General features: G+C 42.6%; 1 protein-coding gene across 1 annotated transcript in view; it reads right to left on the bottom strand.

Annotated features, from left to right (window-relative positions):
* The window catches only part of CNTNAP5 (contactin associated protein family member 5), a 465,902-nt gene that overhangs the window by 61,179 nt on the left and 384,267 nt on the right, over window positions 1-20,456 (bottom strand). The window contains exons 15-17 of the mRNA XM_090046063.1: window positions 14,796-14,923; window positions 14,466-14,636; window positions 11,954-12,172 (exon numbers count right to left, since the gene is read on the bottom strand). Of these exons, the coding sequence (XP_089902189.1) occupies window positions 11,954-12,172; window positions 14,466-14,636; window positions 14,796-14,923 (518 nt within the window). The remainder of the gene's footprint in view (window positions 1-11,953; window positions 12,173-14,465; window positions 14,637-14,795; window positions 14,924-20,456) is intronic.

Below are 20,456 nucleotides of genomic sequence, written 5' to 3'. Positions count from 1 at the left end.
TGCAAGTGCCTGCAAATGTCTTTATCATGAATGAAAGGGACCCCTTTTTTGTTCCAGTCTTTCCTAAGAAATGTAATCATATTTAATCCTGATAACTTGGATACATTTTTTGGTGAAGACAAGCTCTGGGGAGTTAGATGACAGTTTAGTTTCTATGGTCTACTTAATATTTGATTTCTCTGAAATTACCCTATTTGCAATGAAAATATCTATCCCCTGCGAATTGGATTGAGAAAATAATTAATCGACGACAGCGGTAAGACTGGTTCACAAAAACACCGCTGCATTTATTATCTAAGGCTTTGTTTGACAATTGCCAATGTTTTGTTCATGAAACTTCTGCAACTTGCCTATACCTTGACCTCTGATTCTGGTTCAAAAGCAAACTGACAATTCATCTGTGATCTGCATACATGTCAGCTGAGTTTGATTCGTGACCCAAAGCTAATGAAATCATTCAACAGCGGCCACTGGAAACGAGGATACAACCCAGACCTTATATTCAGTAGCAACACCATTGCTCAGGTAAGTAATAAAATGGAATAAGACCCTATTGCACATTCCCAACATCAACCAATTGGCATTCAGATCAAACCCACAGTAACGCATATAACAGTGCCATTTTGCCCACACTTCAACCTTTAAAAGGCCAACTGGAAAGGCTTTCTGAACACTTTGATGCCACAGTCAAAACCATCAAAGCACTGCCTGAGAACTATGACCAATTCATAAAAGCTGTACAAAAATCTGCAAGGAAGAACATCCTGTGGGGCTGCCACAAGAATTACATCCCCAGCTTCACTCTACAAACCACTGGCCTATACGACGACTACAGGCGATAGACCCCTTTTCTGGAAACGTGATTGCTACAGGCAGGGATCAACGACAGCCAGTTCCATGTAGTGATCTCTGGTAATGTCTCTGATGGCCAAGAGCTCCCAAATTAACACAAATGCCAAAGCACACAAAAATAAAGATATGGACACCATTTCGGTCATATGAAAGAAAAATTGCTATGGGTGAGGTGCTCATATTAACCATTATAGAAGAATGCAGGACATCCTGGCAGACCCTGATTGAGTCAACTGATATGACACATAATAGTAAAAAGGCATCGGCAAGAATACATAAACTAAGTGACAACCCACAGAAGACAGATACACATCATAATGTCATCCCGAACCAAACACAAATAAAAAGACCCTGAGACTGGAAAGGTACAAGCATCCCAAAGACCTCTGTTTTACAAGCCCCTTTTCAATGATGGAGCTGAATACTGGCATTAATGCACTGAAGACAGGAAAAGCAGCTGGCCTTAATGACATACTTTTTTGGACCCCACACGCAAGAATGGCTCCTCTGCCTGTACAACTCATGCACAGCCAGTCAAAAAATTCATAAGATATGGAGACATGCTCAGGTAGTGACACTTGTAAAGACAGAGAAAGATCCATCTGTCCCAAGAGCTTCAGGCCTATCTTTCTGCTGTGCTGCACATACAAATGGCACAAACAGCTTGCCCCATACACGCATAGACACCTAATCTCTAAGCAGGATGGCTTTCACCCTGGAAAACCAACAGTTCAATCAAACTCAACGTATTGAGGTTGGTTTTGAAAGAGGCCAAATCACTGGAGTTGTGTTCCTCAACCTAACAGCCACTTACAATACAGTTAATCACTGACGACTCATCCCCAAGACCCTGCAGATGACAAAAAAACTATACCTTACAGAGCTGATACAAACCCTGCTTGAAAACAGATTTTTTTTTCTCGTCAACCTGGATGAGAAGCAAATCAGATGGAGGTGACAGATGAATGCCCTCCTGCAAGGAAGCGTACCTGCACCTCTGTTACATAACATCTATACGAATGACCAACCAACCAATCAATTTGGAAACGAAATGTTTCACCTATGTAGCTGACCTGTGTGAAACAGCTCCAAACACTGGCTTGCACCAGACTGAAAAATCCCCACGTGAGGCCCTAATTGGCCTAACCTCATACTACATGGAAAAGCAATTATGCACCAACCCAGCAAAAACACAAGTATGTGCTTTCCATCTGAAAAAAAACATTAGGTGAACCACCAACTCAACATGACATGGTCTAGGACCCCACTATCTCACTGTCCAAATCTAGTTGGTCTTGGACTCACCCTCAGTCGAACCCTTTCATACAAAGAACACATTGTGAAGCCAAAAGCCAAAGTGAGCAGTCATGACAACATCCTTTATAAGCTCACCAGCTCAAAATGGAGAGGTAGCCCCTCAACCCATCCAAACCATTGCTCTGGCTTCTCCTCTGCCCAGTATGCATGCCTTGTGTGGGCGAGATCTGTACATGCTGGGTGCATTGATCCCCATTCTGAATCATAGGTGCCGAAGCGTCACAGGCTGTCTGAAGCCTCCCTGCCCAAACAGTGTGTGTACCTGTTGGCTGGCATCGCTCCTCCTAACATCAGAAGAGCAGTGGGCCAGCAGGATAGTCTGATCAAGACAAACCGAAGATGTGAAACACTTGCTGTACGGCCATCCCGCAGCTCACAAACATCTGAAGTCGTGAGGAGGTTCCTCACCAGGACCCAATCTCTCGATGCTATATCCAAGGAGAGATGATTACAGATGTGGAACGAGAGACTGAATAAAACAACAAATGCATATTCCAACTGCCAAGTCCTTGCCACCGGGGGCTGACACACCCTGGTAAAGGTGGCCATGTCTCAACCACCTCCGTATCAGAATCGGACATTCCCAGGAAGTAATGAAGAAGTGAGGTTATACCACTGGTTCAACCACCGGTAACTGTGGCACAGAGCCTCAGACCATACACCCACTGCAATGCCCTCTGCCCAGAGGCAACGAAAGATCTTGCAAAATCCAAGGAACAAACATAAGTATGTGCAACAAGATGGTCAAATATGGTTCTCAAATATGAGAAGGAGATCGGTGAGCTGGGAACGGTGGAAGAACTCGCCTCCTTCAATCTGCTCACAGGTTGAAGTAGCCATAGCACCAAACTAATCAGATGAGCACCGCTGGAGGATGGGATGCTATTGCACATCTTTGTGCTCGCACACACACGCACACACAGGTTCTTCTAATATCCAAAGAGTGATTGCAAGCTTCTGCCAGGAGCATAACAGCTGTCATGTTTACGGCATTGCTTGTATTCTAATTACTTTATAAAGTGCTTTGGGGAGCTGGCATGTGAGAGGTGCTCTATAAAATCAAGTTCTGATTTTTTTTTTCCTCTGAAATTTGGAGAGTAAGGTGTTTAGCTGAAAAGAGCAATGTGACCCTCAGATAAACAAAGCCGGAGGAATAGCTGAAGGTTTTGTTTGTTATTTGTTTTGTTTTTTCTCCAATTGGCTCATATTAACCTCCCAATATGCTTGTGGGTATTAGGGAAAATTAGTTAGAGCCTCTGGAAAAAAAATCCCAGCAACAAATAAAACCTTAGGTAGATGAGAGTTTTCAAGTTATTCTCATCCTAAGAAGCGATTAGATATGAATGACCCTGTGCTACAACCTGAATCTTTTTTCAGAGATATGAAGATGCACGTCAAGCCATCCAACAGTAAGGCCTGGGGGAAAACTTTGCTGAAGGCCAAATGAGTGAATTTGTTTGAAACAACAGGTTTCTGCAGCTGACTCTTTCTGAGCAGCTCAGAGATAGGCAGGGAAAGAAGCCTTCAGGATGGGAGGGGACTAGTGGGAATGACTCAGAAGAGAAATATTATCACACAAACCAATATTGAAGCTGAGTGGCACAATTGGCAAAATTACTTCCATTCTTTTAAGAAGCTACTTGGGATTTTGAACAAAAAAAAAATGGAGGTTTTCTTGGTGAGGGAGGTAGAGTAGAGGGAAGAACCACCAGGGATTGCATCTCTCTTTTAAAAATAAAATATGTAGAAAAGGAAAGTGAGCGAGTGTGTATGCATGTGCAAGGGTGATTAGCATTATTCAGAGAGAGGTAGGTAGCCATGTTAGCTTCAAGTTAGGCAGGAGACATGCCAGAGTGAGACCTTATAGACTAACTGAGAGAGGCATAAGCTTTCATAAGTAACAGCTTGCTTTGTCATACCTGATGAATCAAGCTGTTGCTTGTGAAAGCTTATGCCTCTCTAAACTGCCCAGGTTTCTATCATGACCCAGTTACAGGAAGACTTAAGAGCCCCAGGAGGGGGAAAAAAAATGACATTATGTAAAAGGGCTGCAAACCTCTAAGCAACATATTCAAGAAGCAGTGAAGAGGCACCATGAATTAGGCCCTAAAAATAAACAACCCCCAACCTCATCCTCTCTCAACATGTCTCCAGATTGCCCGAGAGCAACCAAACAAGTCTGTCCCTCCGCCCTGGGAGGCCTTCCCAACACGTAACCAGAGCAGAAACGTAGTAGGACAGGGTGTAAAAAGTTCCCCACAAATGGTGGCAAAGCCAAAAAATGGCTCTACACCTCAACTGCAGTGGAGGAGCAAATGACACATCTTTGCCTTCTGCCATTTCCTGGCTATGCTGTGCTGGACTTCTCTCCTGAAACAGCAGTGCAAGAGGGGTCTGGCAGATCCTCAGATAGGACAGTAACTTCTTAGGTTTCCTAGTTTGCCTCTTTGATGATATAAAGCAAGATAGCAGCCTGTGTGTGAGTATGCAAGGGCCTTCCTGCTGCTTGCGCATCATGGGCAAGTTATCACTGTGTTCTTTGTCTCTGTGCCAGAGAGTGAAGCAGGACTTCAGTCCCACATTAGGCACCAACTACCCCAGAAGAAATCTGCCTTAATATTGACTGGAAGAGATGGTTGATTAGACCAGAGAGAAGAGATTACTACAATGGAAACGGATAGTATGTTGACAATTAGGAAGGGGTCGTACCTCAAAACGAACGACGCCTTCCTCTATACTAGGGTCACCCCGTCTGGCCCTGGGAGCAAGGCTGGGTGAGTATGTGCAGTATGGCACGCAGGCTTCCTCTTTGTTTGTCCTAGTTATCTCTCCAATTTAATGAACCATATCTTTGTGCGCTTTGGCATTTTTGTCAATTCGGGAGCTCTTGGCCATCAGAGATGTTACCAGCAATCACTACGTGGAAGTGGCTCTCGTCAATCCCAGTTCAACAACCCATCTCAATCCTGGCTCAGCTCTGTTCAATGTGAGCTATGACTCCAGTGCACTGTATTGTCATATGGAAAAGGAAAAGGAAACATATATACATGTGCAGCAGGCACCACTGGGCACATCTACATGGGACGATTACTGCTCATTGGCCGAATAACACTGTACAATAGTCTGTCACGGCAAAACCCATGCTAATAGCTTAGTGCACAATGTTATTAGGCCAATGCAGAGTAAGCATCACTAAATAACTATGCGTCGGTGCTACTGCACAGTAACTTTAGGTACTGCTCATTTAGTTAGTGTTTTATTAAGGAAGTAGTAAACTGTGGAACTACATACATGTGATCAGATTCACATCCTCCAATCTCACCAGGTACACACAACTGAAAGAAATGTTGTCCTAATGCAAAGGAACTGTAACTGAGTGCAGAGTCTGGCAACAAGACCCCTGGCACCTCATCAGACTGTATATTATATAACAAGTCCCACATTCCAAACCTGAACCTTTTCATCCATGTAAGGAAGGAGGGCCATGGTTAGATTTGAATACTGCTCCCCTATGATTTGTTTGTAGTTTCCATTTTGGCTGCATCCAGCACCAGATCAGGACAGCACTTAAGAGTTCACAGAATCATACAAAATTAGTGTTGGTAGGGACCTCAGGAGGTCACATCTAGTCCAACCCCCTTCTCAAAGCAGGATCAGCCCCAACCATGGCATCCCAGCCAAGATTTTGTCTATCCCAGTCTTAAACACCCTGAAGGACGGAGCTTCTACCACCTCTCTGGGGACCCTGTTCCAGGGCTTTACTACCCCTCTCGTGAGAACCTTTTTCTTAATATCCAACCTGAACTTTGCTTGCTGCAACTTGAGCCCATTGCTCCTTGTCCTGTCATCTGCCCCCACTAAGACCAGTCCAGCTCCATCCTTTTTGCAGCCCCCCTGCAGGGAGGTGAAGGCTGCTATTCAATCCCTGCTCGGTCTTCTCTTCTCCAGACTCAATGAGCTCAGTTCCCTCAGCCTTTCCTCACCAGTCATGTCCCCCAGCTCCCAACCATTTTTGTTACCCTCCACTGAACTCTTTCCAATGTGTCCAAATCCTTTCTGTAGTGAGGGGCCCACAAGTGGACACAGGACTACACATGTGGCCTCCCCAGTGCTGAAGAGGGGAAGACTCGCTGCCCTCAATCTGCTGGCAATGCTCCCACCAACGCAGCCCAGGATACCGTTCCCCTTCTTGGCAACAAGGGCACACTGCTGGCTCATCTCCATTTTATTTGTCCACTGTCACCCCTAGGTACTTTCCTGCAGAGCTGCTGCCCAGCCTGTCAGTCCCCAGCCTGTATTTCAGCAACCTTAGTGAGTGTTGGACTTCCAGTTCTGGAGTTATGCCAAGGCATTGAGATGGACCTTGTGAAGAGCAGGTCTCATTGACCTTTGACAGACTTGGTGAGAGACACAGAAAAATGAGAACACATCAATGAGTGTGTATGTGTGTTTGTGGGGGGCGGGGGCTGGTACAAGATGGGAGTATTAAGAGTGAAGTAAAATTAATGAGGACAGGTGCTGAGATAAAAAAAAAGAGCTGAAGGGGTTAGGTATGAACTTGGCAAAGACACAAATAGAAATAGATATCTTGGCAAAAGGACAGACAAACCTTGGCATGAAAACTTGGATTTTTGGGATATAAATATGGATGTGCTGCAAGGCTTGCTTTTTGCAGTGACCTGGGGAGGCGTACCTAATGCATAGCATTGCTATTACTCTTCCAGGCATTTATACGGAGTTGGGCTGACTGCTAAGCAGACTGGATAGCACACTATTAAGTGACAAGAAACCTTTTCAGAGCCTTTTGCCCACAATCAAGGATTTGAGTCATTCCTTCTATGTTGCAGCTGACCTTGAGCAGGCGTCTTGCTAGCATCGGCCTCCTGGAGCACACAAGCGCCTGCAGCCTGAACAGGAACTTGACAGGGAGCAAAAAGCCTACTCAAAAATGCCTCAAAACAGCAGCAAGTTCAGATTCATTTTCCAATTCAAACCATTATACCTTGTTTAAGCTTGCTCTGAAACTAGCCCCTGTCCATGGTCCAGCTCTCAGATGATAGCAGCTCTCTATTGCCCTTTTGCTCAGTCATTCATTTTGACACTGTTCTTTTTCATTCTGAGTAAAGAGGCTGCTTTTCTGAGACCACGGGGCAGAATTAGGCACCAAAAAGCCTAATGAAGTAGATGAGAATGGAATTTCCAATAGTGCGAAAGCAGCCAGTGTCATACAGGCAATATATTTATTACACCAACTACATAGTTTAAAAAAAATAAAAAGAAAAACAAATCTTTATCTGCAAGCTTTCAAGGTCACACACCCTTCCTCAGGCAAAGGAGACTGCAAAGACTGCAATATGAAATGAAACTTCATATTGCACAGGAGAGCTGGAGGGTGGTATACGTTCTCCCAGGTAGAAGTTCATTTTATGCAAATAAAGCTCGGATAAAAGTCCGAGCTGTCTTTTTGCCTCAAAGGTTTCTGGTAGGATGTTGAATTTTGCTTCTTTATTGTTAAGATGTTTCGTATTTCACAGGGCAAGCAAATGCATATGCACTATTGCCCCTGAGGACACGTGAGGAAGTACCCAGGGAATTCCTGCCACATATCACCTTGGTGGGCTGCATGAGCTCATGAGGACCAAAGACCAAAAAGATGGGTGACAGGCCTGAGCTGAACTGAAGACAGGTGGCAAGGAAGAATTGCTGCCTAAAACCTAACCCTACCCGTGCCTGTCATATGCAAGCAGCAAGAATTGTTTGGCCATATATTTTATATAGTTGGGAGAGATGGTAAACATATTCTTGGGTCCTAAATGCTCTTCATCAGGTCTGGGGAACAAGAGGATACAGTCTACGCTAAATGCTAGGTAAAACAATTTGTTTAGTTTAAATCCATTATACCAGTGAAACCAGCCACTTAAAAAGGGGGCAGTAAATGTGTGGAGCAAAGATAAATAGCTACAGGCTAAGTAAAGAGCAGGGTGTAAGATATTACCGAACAAATCTTGCTTTCCACCTGTTCCCTGTGCTGGCACGGTTCAAACAACATTACAACACTTACAGCATGTAATATCACTCCCAAATGTCCTTTAAAGAGTTGAGGGCAGAGACAGGGTCTACAAGTAGGTGGAAATATCTGCTTGTGTATGTCCTCTGGGCCAAAAGTCTTCCTAGCTGTAAAGCTTCCAACTTCTGTTGGCTCCTACTGCATTACGGCTATTTTCTCCTACTGCATTATGGTGTTTAGTGTGTGTAGACTAAAAAAAAGTTGGCCTACCATCATCTTACTTTGTCACCCCCAACACTGGGGTGGCATGAGAGAAATCCAATGGTCATATACATGCCACAGCCTCCAAGAGTGAACTTTACTCATTTCATTACCAAAAAGCAGCTGAGAGTTAAGTTCTATCCTAAAGATCTCATGAATGGGTTGGAATTTGAGACTATGCAAAGCAAAAAAGAGTTGGGATGAAAAATAAATGGTAACGGTTAATCCCTTCACACAATCTCAGTGTGACTGGATTTTTGGTGGGAAAAGGTCTTTGGGTCAATCCGGTTATCTTTTATTAGACCATTGCAAATAATTGAAAATGTCTTCTTTGCAAGCCTTTGGGTACAAACAGCCTTTGCCAGGCTGAGGAAGCATCTGCAGTTGGTCTGCGCTCTTCCTGGATGGATTTTTAGTGGGGATTTTAATCAGCGAAACATTTGACAATGTTGACATGCAGGTTGTCATCATTATTCTCTAGAGCCAATGCTGTATCAGAAGGCACAGGGAACGCTCACTTTTCTCTGCAAGACCACCTTGTACTGGCTTGCAGCGTGAAGGTTTTCTCCATCCAAAGGCTAGATATGTAATGATTTTCTGACTTGGTTTTAGTTTGGTTTGGCCTTAAAAGGTCCGTTCTGCAGAACAGGATGGTGCCAACAGAGCAAGAGTACATAGGACGCACAACCCAAGGGTTAAAATCCCTCTAGCCACTCAGTTAACATTTCTGGTATCAGCTTCAATTCCACATTGACATGAAAAAGCAGCTGGAGTACTAGCGTGAGGAAACAGATAACTTTGATCTGAAGTCAACAACCCTGACAGCCAAATGTTTGCCATTACTAACAATGCCAAATCCATCAGGTTCACTAGATGTAAGAGTACATGCAACTTCTAACGTTAATAGCTACTTGCATGTTAATGTTATCAGGTGTAGGCATCCCTCCATTGAAATTAAATATATTTGTGTAAGTATCTCTCCATTGCCAACGGTTTTCAAATGCACCCTCTCAAAGCCATTAGAAACTCATTTTTGACATCAAAATTCATTCTACTTGTGTGATCTGCATTTGAACCTGAACATATTGAGGCAGGAGGCTGTATCATTTGTCCTTGTCTTTGTTAACACCTTCAACAGTGCAAGAAAAAATTTCATTTTGAAAGCTACACTGAATCTCCATTTTGATAATCATCATAATAGTATCTTATCTAATATAACCCCTTCCATCCAGAAGGATCCATAAATCCCTCTAGAAGATAAATAAACTAAATTAAATTTTGACATTGAATCTTACTTATGAGAATTGCAAAATACTAGAATTGATTCTGAAGGAAGGGGGAGGGGAAATAACATATTAAATCTTGATGACTGGCTGTCTGCACCATAGCAATGAAGTTATGTGTCTAAATGGAATAAAATAGGGAGATTCAATTAAAAGTATTTGGAACATTTTTAAACAGCAAATCACTTCAGTGATATGGATTATTAATTAAGCGTGCACATACTAAGTATGGCAACCCCTTAATCAGCATCCTGCGGCGCACTGCAATTGAAGAAACAAATATGTTGCAGGTTACGAGAGGGGCAGATATTATGATGTTTTTTTGCCTCTTGCCATTTGCAATCAATGTTGTTTATGAATTTGTTTCTCAGCTGGGATGAAATTCATTCCACATGCTCCAAGCCTTAAATCTGTCTATAACTACCAGGCATTAGGATGAGACCATCTCAGGAGACAGATTATCCCATATGGGTCTACTGAAAGGTTTCTTGTATTTTTCTATGGAGCATCTGGGGATGGCTATTATCAGCCCGAGATACTCAGGTAGGTAGACCATAGACCTGATGTAGTCTGGTGATGCATATCTCCCTGTGTAGGATGGCCCAAGAAACAAACCTGCAGACCTTGAGCTCGCACGGTGGACCAAAGGGGTGTTGAGTGAGATTTTTTTGTAGGTCAGCCAAAAACCACATTCCCATCAGTATCAAATCCTTGGTCCATTTTCTTTAGGACTGAAGTTTTATTTCTTGAAAATAAAACTGTTTAACGTCAGTTCACTGTATTAATCAGATTTAAAGCCTTCCGAGGAAGATTCTCTACTCCCCTCAAGCCTCAAATTTCCATCTGCCTGGAAGTTGTACATTCAATAGGCTCTCTTCCATGGTCCTAGGCATCTGATAGGAGCCTACTTTCTTCCTAAAGAGTTTAGCATGTGTCTTCTTTGAGCACCTGGGAGGAAGCTGACTTGTAATTACTAAGCCCAATCCATCCCACCCCATGACAGGCCCTGTGTTCTCAAATGAATTCTCTGCAAGTTGAATGCTATCATGGCCTGGCACAGATATGAACTGACACTTATAAAGGCCAAATCACACCGGCAGAGTGATGACAGTGTGGTTTGTTGTTGTTGTTGTTTTCTATAACACCTTCCATCCAAGGAGAAATAGAAATATAACAGGGGACGCTCAAAATCTGCTTAAAATTGAAAGTTCCTACATTCAAGGAGACCGAGAATATCCTCTTGCCCAGACTGAGGGGTGTCAGGGCCTTTCAGATAAAAATAATTTTTCAAAGGGAAAGACTTCATCGTTCGCACACAGATGCAGCCATCTCATCCAACAAGACAACTCGGTATGGGTTAGGACCTGATTGTTGCAAAACAGACAGAAAAGGAAGGGGTTCCCTTGTATTCTGAGCCAATGTGGCCAAGACTAGGGGTTCACCTGTATTTGAGGTGGAAAAACAGAAAACATATTGCCAATAAAATAATCTGCTTGCCTCTTGGAAAGTAGTTGCTTTCATTGTATTCATATATCAAATATATATCATCACATATATATTCGTAACTGCATAGATCCATAGGTTGTTAAGGGCTGGAAGGGACCTTGCAAATCAATGGGTCCAGCCCCTCTGTACATGGGCAGGAAGACAACTACGGTTAGGTGACCCCAGCGAGGTGACTGTCCAGTCTTCTCTTGAAAACCTCCAGGGTAGGTGCCTGCACTACCTTTGGAGGGAATTTATTCCACAGTCTGGACACCCTGACTGTGAAGGAGTTTTTCCTGGTATTAAGCCTAAAGCATGGCTATTCTATAAAAAAAAGAGCAGATTTGGAGTAAATACTCCAGATTACTTGCAATTGCAAGTATCTGCACCAGAAATGCACATCCAAGAATTATGCTTTGCCCATTAGGGCTCAACAAACATGCCAAGCCACTTGTGTGTCCATTTCAAAGAGGTCACAGGTCAAACACTAATCATCAGAGACTCCCGCCTGTAAGAGCTTCGGGATAGCCAGCATGTACAGACATCCTTCAGCAGATACATCCAGCATCAAATGTGGTTGAGGACATCTTAATTCCTAGAGCACAGATTGCTTGACATGCTGTGGCACAGCCTCTCCACCCAGGGATGCCCAGTGCTAACAAAGGCCAAGGATGGGACCACAACGTGACTACTTTACGGCAGAAAAAAAACATTGCCAACACTGAAAAATTTCTGGATGGGTCCCTACCTACAAATAACTGGCTGTTGAGCTGCAAACGGAAATTTCCCCCTGCAGGTGCATCAACAATCTTCTTGGGAAGGTTGTCTACTTGAAGAGACGTTTGCTTGAAGTTCCTCTCCGCTCGGACATAGTGCCACTGGTTGTCATTCAGAGCAGTGGGAGACTGCACAGTGATCCCAGTAGGACCATTTCCAACATCTATAGAGAAGGTGATCTCCTTAGGAGCTGGAATAGAAAATGGTGTGAAGACAAAAGATGTCATTAAATATCTCATCTGGGCATCAAAGTGTTGTCTAAATGAACTTTAACTTTTAGGGTAGCAAAAAACATGACTTCAGTGACCTCCTGTCTCCCACATGGCAGCCTAGATGTAAATCTGATCTCACAGCTCAGGCTTTATTCCCCATTGTGAGTATGCATGGTTGAGGATACTTGTGCTTTTTTGCTACATTATTGACTGTACCCAAGAAAAATGAGTTGCTCCCCTGTGGAGGGTTAGCCACATGAATGTCAAGCACTTCACGTAAGTCTGGATTTGGCAATTAAAGCTTCTTGCCCGTTTGGGTAGAAAGCTGAAAAAGGGCCAACGTGACCTTTCCAGCTGAATCTATAAAAAACGTGTTTATGAATATAGACACAGAAGAGATAGGCTGTGTGCGGTATAGGCTGTGTGCGGTGGGGTGGTTCCCAAAACATGGGGTCACAGGCATAATTCCCAATTCTGGCAATAGGGAGGAGGTGACAGACCAGAGTGATTAACTTCTGCCCTGTTATGCTGTGCATGTTCAGAGACACAAAAAGCTCCTAAGGAGAAAAGCAGAATGGGAAAAGAAAGTCACACAAAGGGGTTGACTTTGCTGTGGTGGAAGGATAAAGCCCCAATGATTCCAATGGAGACAGGATCGGGCCAGAATCTGACATTATTGCTGCTGAATATATCCCTCTCCTTACAATGCTGCGTACGCCAGAGATTGTAAGAACCGGCTTTCCAGCCTGCATGCCAAGCAGAAGGTAACGGCTTGAAAATTCATAGAAACCTGTTGTTTCAAACCCAACAAATTGGATAGGTCTGCTTTTGGAAGCTGTTTCTCAGATAGTTAAGATAGAAAATGTTCCGTGGGGATAGACAAAAATCTATTCTGAGCCTCTGCATCTGCTAGAAGACCATTTCCTTTCCAAGCAGCTGGCCTGTGGAGCTTCCTTAATATAAGCCCTTTAGGCAGCACATTCCATCTGGCAGGAAGATGCACAACAAGATGCTAATAACAAGACGCTCAAGTGAAAAAGGGAAGACAGGCTCCAAGTTTTACCAACTACTAAATAACTAGTTACTTTGCGAGGACATGTTTTGGACCACACCGACTGAAACACATGCTACAGTCCTCTCCGCAGCTTGCGGTATGTTGCCCTCCTTAATGTCAAACTGCCATTTTTTTTAACGTTCCCTGAGAATGAAATGCAGTACACTGAAGTACAACCAAATTGGACTTTGATGTGCAATTAACACTAAATCATACCTCATTACCTTGTGATAATGCACCATGACATTTACCACTGGTTTAATGAATTGAAGGGCCTTGGGGCCTTATTTTATTAAATTTTATGTTGAGGTTATTATAACCATATTATAAAATGGATAGCACTCAATTCTGAATTTTATCAGCCTGACAGAATTTGGAACAGAGGGATCCTTATTTCACTTCAATGCCAAAACAGTTTTCTCATATTAATAGCCTAAATCATCAGAATAAGAGAGAGGTTAAACCTGCCAATTAGTTCTCCTCCCCACTCTTTATGCATTGAGCTGTAATTGCAATTCTGCCACTTCGCCGGCTTTGTGATGTTCACAAGACCTACTAGGACCGTTAATGATTCTCATCAAAGGTTTTGTAGGCCTTCACCTTCCAAGACATCAACTGCTTCAACAGGCTCTGTTGCTGTCCCAGGCAGTTTTATGTCACTTGTAACATAAAACACAAGGCAACAATTAGCTAGCTGATGCATCTAGATATAGATAACTATAGCTATAGATATCTATATAGAAAGATCTATAGCTATAGATGTATCTCTATCTATATAGATATAGGTATAAATATACATATATATCTATAGATATAGACAGCTATATAGATGTATCTATATCTATATATCCATATAAATGTATAGATATAAAATTAGAGCTCATCTAATTAATTCTCACCCATTAAGAGACTGAATTCAAGAGTTGAAAATATGTTGTGTTATTGGCGCCGATTTAAAAGGAAGAAGTAAAGTGCCCTCCTCCTCTTAAAGGGTTAGGCTTTCAGAAGACAAATATTATCAAATTTTTGCACCTGGGGAATAAATGATATTAAGTATTTCATCCAAGGTCACAAGAGATTTCTACTTTCCCATTTATCCCCTATGTGCCATCACACTAGAGAACTAAGACGTAAGGATGAATTTGTCTGACTGCCCCACTCCCTACCAAACCAACAGCATGCAATGAATATCATGGATTTCCAATGTCAACACTTACAGCTTATTTCAACTCGAATGAAGTCTTTAATCCCAAGGTTTTCCAGGAAGACTCCAGCTATAGCCGTGGTTTTGAAGAAGAAGGAAATGTCTGCACTGAACTCGGCATGGAACGGGGGAAAGAGCAGATAGGAGGCCTCCGTGTTGAAGGATGCAGCGTTCCAGAACTGCCCTGCAAAGAACAACACCCTTCTCCATAGTTAATTGGCACAGGGCAGAGAGAGACAGTAGCTCATGCAAAGAAGCTTTGCCAAAGAATGGAGAGAGAGAGAAAGAGAGAGAGAGATGGGACACTCTGCACCTACAGAAATCAAGAGGAGCTAGTACTCACTGTCTCCATGACAACGCAGTGGACCAATTCTCCAGACAGCCTCCGAATCTGATCTGTTCGTGTCAGTGATCACTATCTGAGTTACAGGCAAATGGTCTTTGAAGGAAAGGAGGCCGGTGTCGTTGGCCCTACATAGATAGATAGATAGATAGAAGTGAGGAAAGAAAGAAAGAAAGAAAGAGAATGAACAGGCCATAACCCCTGCCATAACTCATGAAAGACAACAGGTCTAAATTGGTACTAATAAAAATATTACCCTTCAGCAAAAGTCCCAGTGAATACAGCTACAGAACTATAACATCGTAGAAGGTGAGGCCTCGAAGGGATGTCAGGAGGTCACATCTGCTCAGAGCAGGGCTATCTCAAACTACATCATCCCAGCCAGGGCTTTGCTGAAGCCCTGGCTAGACACCTTCAAGGATGAAGAGTCCACCACCTCTCTGCGTAACCTGTTCCAGTGCTTTATTACCCTCCTAGTGAGAATTTTTTTTCCTAATAGCTAACCTAAACTTGCTTTGCTGCAACGTGAGCCCATTGCTCCTTGTTCTCTTCCATCTCTGTATAGGACAAGATAAGTAAGAACCACGCAGCTTGCTCCAGACATTAACCTCAAACCTTGTTTTAGCAATAGCCAAAAAACTTCACTTTAATGAAACACATATTCTGATTAATACTTTAAAAAATTAGACCAGTTATCATGCACCTTCTGATGCAGCCTCTGTAAATTTCATTTATTTTTCATTGCTTTTAATCAGACCTATTACGATGAATTGGCTAGTGATGGTAGGAAGAGGAAAGGAGCTCTGGATAGACTGAAAGGGTTACCATCATCTGACACATTTACCAATATTTGTGTGTCTGTGCTTCTGATGTATGAATGATGTGAGGATGGGTCCTTCCATGTGAGCCGGGGCTGTGAGGATGGAGTCCCTTCACATGAGCTTTCTCCCCCATGGATCAGTTAGCTAAACATTGTCTACAGATGACATAAAACAGACTGGGACAATGATAGATCCTTTTGAGGCAGCTGATGTCTTAGAAGGTGAAGGCCTACAAAGGCTTTGTCAGCACCAACCCGAAAGGAAGAGTCTTGGATCTAGAGTGCAGCAACACAAACACGAAAACCCTCCTTGGAGGTCTCCCAGCGGAGCCCTGCCTGAGTGGAACCATGGTTAATGTGTGGCTATTGTAGCATCCCAGAAGAAGACATGCATCAAACTTTACAAGTTAAAACTGACTGCCTTGGAAAAATCATACTACCGAATCAAAATATTACAGTTTTGGACCAAAATCTTTTGGGTTTGGGCTGAAAAGAAGGAAGAGAATCAGTTTACAGGCATCCACTTTCTTAATGGAAAAAAAAAATTCCCATTTAGACACTGGTAAAAATGAACGTTTAATCACAAACCCACTTTTCCATTAAAAAAAAAAAAAAAGCTTTCAAGAGAATCATTGGGATGAGCCTTTCTTTATTTTTTTTTTTTGCATATATGCTTATATTTTTTGCATATTCACATTCATAAAAATAAACGTTGGATTTCTCTAGGTGCCTTTCAGCCCCATAAAATTTCACCTGAGTTCTTCAAATGGCTTTGGTACAATACTTGGTACTCATTATACTTTTCTAAAACTTGACATCTAATTCTCAGAAACGTTTAGCACCTGCAGCCCCTGTTAACTGCAGGGCAAGTTGTAGAAGACCATTATATTGTAAACTTTCTGGAGCAGAGACTTCAGAATAAAACTATGATCCCACAGAAATCATGGTGAGCTAGTATTGATTTTAATGGAAGGAAGCAGGGTAGATATGCACCTTTAATGGATTTTAATGAAGCCAGGATTTTACCACCTGTCAGTCAGGTACCCTGTACATCCTGGGATGGAATTTAAACCCCCCCTTAAATAAATTTAAAAAAACAGAGGTAGCAGCCAGGACCCTCCAATGCCAGCACCATGGTGGACATGGCATCCACCTCCATTCCCCAGACTTGATCAAGCTCCCGAGTCCTACAGTCCATATGGCCTAGGGTCCCAGCATCCCTGCTCTATTGGTATTGCAGCAGAGTATTTAAAGTAGAGTGTAGCTTTGCCTTACCTATAAATCACAAAGAGCTGGTTTGATGGTAACATTACGGGATCATTTTTCTTCTTTCCGCATCCTAATAAGAGGATACTCACAGAAATCTTATTCTGTGGTATCTCAACAGCCTGAACCATCATAAAATGGTAATCTCAAGGTAATACTACCCACTTTTTTTCTAACAGATGGTGGAGCAGTGGTGCCATTAGGTATAATTACTTTTCACAGTCCCCTATGGGCATGTTTTCTACTTGTATATTAATGAAAACTTTGGTGGGATTTGAATATGTCTAATAAGTAGGCCTGTGCAAATCAGCAACTTTTCCATTTGGATTCAGCCGATTCATAGATTTGGATCGCTTTTCTGATTCGATTTGGCCGAATCAATTCAGAAAAGTTTTGGAGCCAATTCAGAGAGCTTCAGAGATTCGGCTTTAGAGTATAATGGGGAATCAATGAAATATCTATAATTTTTTTGGTTTTTGGCTGATTTCGATGAAACTTGTAGGGTGGTAGCCTCTGCTGAAGGATATGAAGCCTGCCACGTTTCAAGGTGATAGGTGCAGGGTTTTCTGGGAAACTGCACATCAAATTCCTGAAGGTAAAACTCATGTTACATGTGTGTTAAGCCCAGTGGGGTGAAAACTGCAGGGATGGTAGCTCCTTCTGAGGCCACAAAGTTTGCCAGATTTCAAGAAGGTATGTACAGGGGATTCTGGGAAACTGCACCCCAAATTCTTGAAAGCAAATTTTGTGTCGTGTGTGTGTGTTAAGCCACAGTGGGGTGAAAACTGCAGGGATAGTAGCTCCTGATGAGGCCACAACGCCTGCCAAGCTTCAAGGAGATAGGGGCACAGGTTTCTGGGAAAATATACCTCAAACTGCTGATAAACAAAACTCATGACATAGGAGACACTGTGTGTGTTAAGGTACAGGGGGGTGAAAACTGCAGGGCTGCTAGGGCCTGCTTCAGCCACAAAGCCTGCCAGCTGCCAAGGAGATAAGTGCAGGGGGAATCTGGGTTCTGGGACCCAGCACCTCTGGCCTTAGGAAAGGCAAAACACACGACATGGGTGCTGGTGGGACTGTGTGTGTGTTCACGTGCACCCTTCCTGGTGCTGGGACCTCTGCACAATGCAGCAGTGTGCCCCCGTGAGTCTCCTCCTCCCCTACAGCCTCGTACCGGTCCACCACTGTAAACAACGGCAGGTCAAAATAACTTAGCTGGCTCAACACCAATAGCACCAGCAGCATCAAAGGTGCCCAGACAGAACTGTCACAGAGACTTCCTTGTTATAAAGGAGCTGACAGCAAGAAGTAAAGATATTGTGCTGGATATATGTTACTCGTGGTGTGTGATGGCTTATCTTGTGTTTTTATGGTTATATGTTTATTATGAAAAAACTGAAACAGTTAGAAAAATATATCTTAGGAAGCTTTCAGGTTGAAAAACCCTTTGTCAGACTGAGGAAGTACCTGCAGTTGGCATGTTTCCTGCTCCTGGATGGAAGGAATAGTAAGCAAGCCAGAGGCTAGTCTGGCATGCAATGCAGGCAAGGCAGCAGGTAAAAGCGCTGCTACATCCCCCTTTACCTCTGCCCACCCCAGCCATATATTATTTTAAGATATACCAATAAGCAGTGCAGTTTTTCATAAATATGGTGTGGCTAGGGAAAACAGTGTTATCATCAGCAGATGTCACAAACAGCACAGGGGGAAAAAACCTGTAAAATGGGTTTCCATCGAAGAAAGTTTTGAGCTCAGTGCTGGGACCATGTTTAATAATCCAGTGGAGTGCATCTCAGTTAGCTTCTTTCTTACCAGCAAGAACCACAAATGCTTTTCCAAATACACCAATATGGAATTTGAAAAAAAAAAGTAGAGGTCAGATTTAATAGGAGATGCCTGAATGCAATGGTTATATTTAGAGCTGAAATTTGAAAGGAAATACAAGGAACTAGATAGGATCTGATACAATGGGATAGAGGATTCAGAAGAAGCTCGAGTTCTCAGTACTGTCAACAGGCACTGATAGTGCTCACCGTCACGCAAGTCTGGTCCTATTGTGAGGAAGGCTGCATAAGATAGCATTGGCAGCAGAGAAGGTGGCTCTTGCACAAAAATAACAAGACTGTGGAAAGAAAAATAACGGTGGCCTTAGAGCAACGACACTGGCCAATGTCCTAGGTTTTATTGCTAGTCTACTGTAAGCTTCCTATATATAACCTTAGCCTACTTTTCTCCTCCATAAAATGGGAGCAGTAAGGCATCCCTAATTCAAAGCAGTGTGGGGAGGACAAATTCTGCAATGTAGACACCAGTGCTTCATTTGTTTGAGTGGTTTTAACCTGGAGACTGTAGTTGTGCTTTAAAAGACATTTTAGTCAGAGAGAAACTGAGGTAAATAGACTCCAGCAGTGATAATCACAGCTTCTTACAAAAAATATCCCTGCATCTACATTGAGATCTTTGCTGAGATGACTAGAATACATTCCAATAAACTGAACTGGCTCTTGAGATACAATGGGACATGGTTTTGGATGGCACCCTAAAGTGAAAGAGAACCAGCAGATTTATTTTCAGGTGGGGACATGATGGATTCATTATAGCAAGAAGGCATTTAGAAGCAACCTAAAATGAATACAACCCTGAATTTCAAACATGTTTTTTTCTCTGTTCCCCAACTTACAAATTTTGCCTGCCAGTTTCTGCATCAAGTTTGTGACTTCTAGGTCAGTTAGGACATATTGTAAAGAAAGCTATCCTGTTTGGATTTCAAAGGCTTCAAATGGTAGGATAGTCACCCTATTCCAATGTAAATTCTTTCAGGGATTAATTATCCTTACCTTTATCATCATCATTATTATTATTAATATGGAATCAAAACATTATTATTATCATCATTATTATTCTTAATAATAATAATAATAATAATAATAGCCTCTGTCCCTCCATCCATCCATCTGTCCAACCATCCAATTGGTTGAATTTGACCACATGTTTTTAACGTCTTAATAAATCCATTGTCTAGGTTTGAGGTCACCAGTTTGGGTCATTATCATCACTAGATGACACTGGCTTGTGAATCTGCCATTCCAGCAGAGATCTGCTTCTCTTATTCTCCCATAATTACCATGAAGATACTTCTGTATTCAGAAAATGTGACGGAAAGCAACCTACGACTGCCTGTTGTCATGGTATAGCTGCAGTAGAGGTGGAGTGGAAAGCCTGGAATGTAGCTGAAGCCTCTTTCTAGAGCGACTCGCTGAAGTTAGAAAAATAATAGCTCTCCTGAATGCAGGACACTCATAATTACAACCTTCTTCACCTGGCTAGGGTAGCAGCAGGGAAACAAACTTGGCATACCGTCAAGAAGAAGACCAGAGGTTGCAATTATTTTGGATGTCTGGCTGGATGTTATTTAAAATCACCATGTCTGAAAGCAAGCATTCTTTTTCTGCCAATCACTTGGCTCTCATTCTCCTTCATGTCCCTTTCCTCTCACTTTTGGTTTCTCTGCTCTGATAAACCATTAGGTTACTTGACTGTGAAGACCTGAGGCTAAGAAGGAAAAAAAGAAA

The sequence above is a fragment of the Crocodylus siamensis genome, chromosome 4 (assembly GCF_052110815.1).
Source record: "Crocodylus siamensis isolate JL-2025a chromosome 4, ASM5211081v1, whole genome shotgun sequence".
Lineage (NCBI taxonomy): Eukaryota > Metazoa > Chordata > Crocodylia > Crocodylidae > Crocodylus > Crocodylus siamensis.
The sequence above is the reverse complement of the archived record's forward strand: the minus strand, read 5'-3'. Positions and strand labels throughout refer to the sequence as shown.